We start from the raw sequence: 3760 nt of genomic DNA, 5'->3' as shown, positions 1-3760 counted from the left end.
TTAATGCTTACAAATTCTATTAAGAACTATAATTATAAATATTTTTGATTTTGTACAATAATATTAAAAAATTATATTGCAATATATTTTATTACAACGATTATATTTTATTTCAATTCGTTTATCTTATATAGATATTATTAAATGCACTGTTTCTTCATATTATATAATTATCCTTGTTTTATGACATATTGTGCTTATATCATTATAAATTTATTAATTTTAATTTTATAAAATGCATAGATATTTTGTTCTTATAATAATATATAGGCTTGCTTACAAGTTACCATAAATTATGTAAGAGTTTCATTAAATTTTATCGAAAAATAATTATTTAATGATATTGATCCAATATTTTTATTTTATTTCTAATTTTTGATTTATATATATTATTTTTGCAAGAAATACAACACTCATAAAATGCTGTCTTAATCGGAAATCATAGTGTAGGTAATAACTTTTATAATTGTCACAAATTAATTTTAATTTTTTTTCGTTACATTACAATATTTTCATGAAATGTATAATGCATTAATAATATATTTAATTTAAAAATATAGGCTTCATATAAAGGTTAACATGTCTTATATATCATTATAATATGCTCCGTAAAATTATAAGTATCATTATTGGTGGTAAAATAATAGGAACAAAAAGAAATTTCCATTATATTATAATTGAGCAATAAGGGAAATTAATTTACATTATATTAAATGAACGTTCAATTTTTTTTGTTGTTGATAAATTTTCGACTAGAAAAAAATATTTAGTGCACTCTAAATCCTGAACCACGGCCAATTTGGTGGTATTCTTACCTCGTTTTCAACTTTTCTCCCCACTTTTGATGTTTATTAATCCTCATCAGTTTTTAACCATTTTTTTTATGAACAAATGTAAGAGACCGAAGACTTCTTCTTCTTACATCACAAATAGCTTGTTAAATAAGGTGGTACATCCGAATTTGCTACCCATCCAGCGTGTTTACTTACTATATTTTTTTTTTTTTTGAGGCGGACTCTCCCGCCCCACGGGCTGCAACTTATACTACCGTGGCGTATTTTTACGAGAATGACGCTTTTCTTTTCCCTCCTTTGATTTTTTTGTGAAAAACACTTAGTATTTTTTCTGCATAATAATTTTGTAATCCCACCCATTAGCATTTCATTTTATTTTTAAACTTTAACTTCTTAACTGAATGCATGGCTCTTATGGGCGGAAAGGAAGTGCGTATTTGTTTGCATTGCAACTGCACGCACCTTCTCCAACGGAACATCCCGTTGGCGTGGAGCTTAACAAACGCGCCATTCCAAGTAGGCCGCTTTCGAAGGAAGGAGATTAATGGGGGTATTATATATATACATATATATAATATATATGCGCGCTTATTGGAGGAAGGTAGGACATTATAGGCACTGCACTATTTATTTATTTGCCAAGGGAAATGTTTTTTTTCGTGTTTCGCGCATGAAAATTATCCCGCCATATTTGTATGGCATTATCGTGCAGAATATTTTTTTGCCCATGAATATATATTCTCTCTCCTCCGCGAGAATCTGCTAACAAGGGTAAAATAGGCCTTTTAGTAAAGCCTTACCATCGTGAAGAAAAAAAAAGCGACCTCCACAGTGCATAAAACATATATTACATATGTATATAATAACTTCTTGTGCGAGATGCTGACTTGCTGCAAAAACATCACATCAACGTTACCCCGATAGAAAGGAGAACTCGGATCGCCAGAAAGACATAGCACTGCTGGAAAAAAACACCACAAGCATTTTCTACATAACTCGCTACTCTCCTACACACATACATATAAATACTTAAATTTTGCTACGTGATTGACGTTATCAACATTAATTTGAAAAATACCCTGAAAAAAGGGGCCGAACTTTTATTTTTTTTCAAATCATTACAAATATTATTTAAATTCGTACAAATCCGCAAATATTATTAGTTTTAAAAATAAATCAATTTTTTTTCATTCATCTGAAGATATATGCATATTTGTATTTAAACCGTATTTTGAATTACATTAATGCTAGTAATTTTTTGCTTTTCATCCAGCTCATAGAATAATATACCCCAATATCCTTTTGCAAACGCGTAGAGTGCTGAACAATAGATCAAATCCAATTCATGAAAAATAAACCTAAACTCTGAAACAAAAAATCTAAACCCTGAAACCTAAAATTTAAATCTTAAATCCTAAAAACTAAACAAAATCATAGAAAACTGAACAATGAAACCTAAATAATAAAAAATGAAAAAAAACCCTAAATACTTAATGCAAACATATAACCTGATAAATAAACTCTAAACCAAAAACCTGAATCCTAAAACTAAACCCAGAACCATAAATCTGATAAATAGTCTTTAAAGTTAAAATGCCATATATTAAGCCGAAAAATGAAGTAATTTTAATTTTATGTTGAGAACATATTTAATAACTGTATTTTTTAAACTATTTATAAGCATTATATCGTAATAAAATTTGTCTGATATAATTCCTTTCCAAATGTTATATATTTTAATTCAACTTATTCTCTTTTAGTTTTTTAATTCCCATGATTACTCCACGGTCAAAGAATTATTTCAATCACAATATGAACTTGAATATGATGAAGGTATTTTAAAACAGATAATTAAATCCATGAAAGGTGATTTATATATAAAAGAAGCACTGAAACCAGTTTTCATACAACTAATGAAATATTTAAGCCGTGATCATGCTTTTTATCATTGTTCGAGTGAGGATTGTTGTAAATATATTAACAGCTGGTTAAATATAGATCTAACAACACCAAATTATGGTTTAAATAAAACTATATTCAATATTTTTGAAGAATTTATGAAATATTACCATATATATAAGGATAAGGATCAGTGCAAAAAATCGAATATATTTAATAGAAAATAAAAAAGTTATAAACATGAAAAATTTGTATAAATTGTATGATAAATATACACATCTTAAAGAACGAAACCAAACTATTTATAATCTTTTACCATGCACTGAATATGATTCTTTAATAATGGATTATAATAATTTTATACGTAGTTACAGAAATCAAATTATTGATTATTTAAATGATGTGATAAATAATTTTAAAACTATAATTGAAGATTTTGAATCAATATCTAAAAATAATTGTAAAAAGAAAGTCGAAATTTTACCACCCGTGGAAGCAACTTCCTTGCCACGGAACGGTGATTCTGTGGAAGAAGCAGTTACTTTACCACAACTGGAAGGAAAAAAGTATATCACAAGAACAAGAATCACAAGGACAAGAATCACGTATATTGCTACCACAATTAGAGCGAAATTATGTAGAAACTGTTCATGAAATTGCAGTAGGATCCTTAACACATGAAGAATTGGAAAAAACACCAAGTGGTAAAATATCAACCGAATCAGCAAGAGAAAGTGAAAATTCGAGACATTTTGGAAATACAATTGGAAAAGAACTAGGAAGTAATTCTGTTTTTCCATTAGACCCCAAACCTTCTTATGAACATAAGGGAATATTAAATATAGGTAAACCATCACAACTACCAGAAAATCCGTCAAGAGGTGTATCGGGGGACCAAGGAGATAAAGGAAGTTATTTCTCAACAATAACACATACTATTTCTGAATTTATAAACGACGTTGAACCAGCACCTGTTCTTGGTGTATCTGGGGGAATGGGTGCTTTATATTTACTTTTAAAGGTATTCAATGTTTTAAAATTATAATCATAAGTATATATTTTACATT

The 3760-nt window shown here is 28.1% G+C and overlaps 1 protein-coding gene across 1 annotated transcript; it reads left to right on the top strand.

The window, feature by feature from the left end:
• Window positions 1–3189: 3189 nt before the first annotated feature.
• On the top strand, window positions 3190–3738 carry PCYB_002570 (hypothetical protein; the record flags this gene model as incomplete). Its single annotated transcript, XM_004227678.1, has 1 exon — window positions 3190–3738. A coding segment is annotated over one exon (549 nt), but the record flags the coding sequence as incomplete, so codon positions are not given.
• Between the last annotated feature and the right edge of the window lie 22 nt (window positions 3739–3760).

Source organism: Plasmodium cynomolgi (genome assembly GCF_000321355.1).
Source record: "Plasmodium cynomolgi strain B DNA, scaffold: 0136, whole genome shotgun sequence".
Lineage (NCBI taxonomy): Eukaryota > Apicomplexa > Aconoidasida > Haemosporida > Plasmodiidae > Plasmodium > Plasmodium cynomolgi.
The sequence above is the reverse complement of the archived record's forward strand: the minus strand, read 5'-3'. Positions and strand labels throughout refer to the sequence as shown.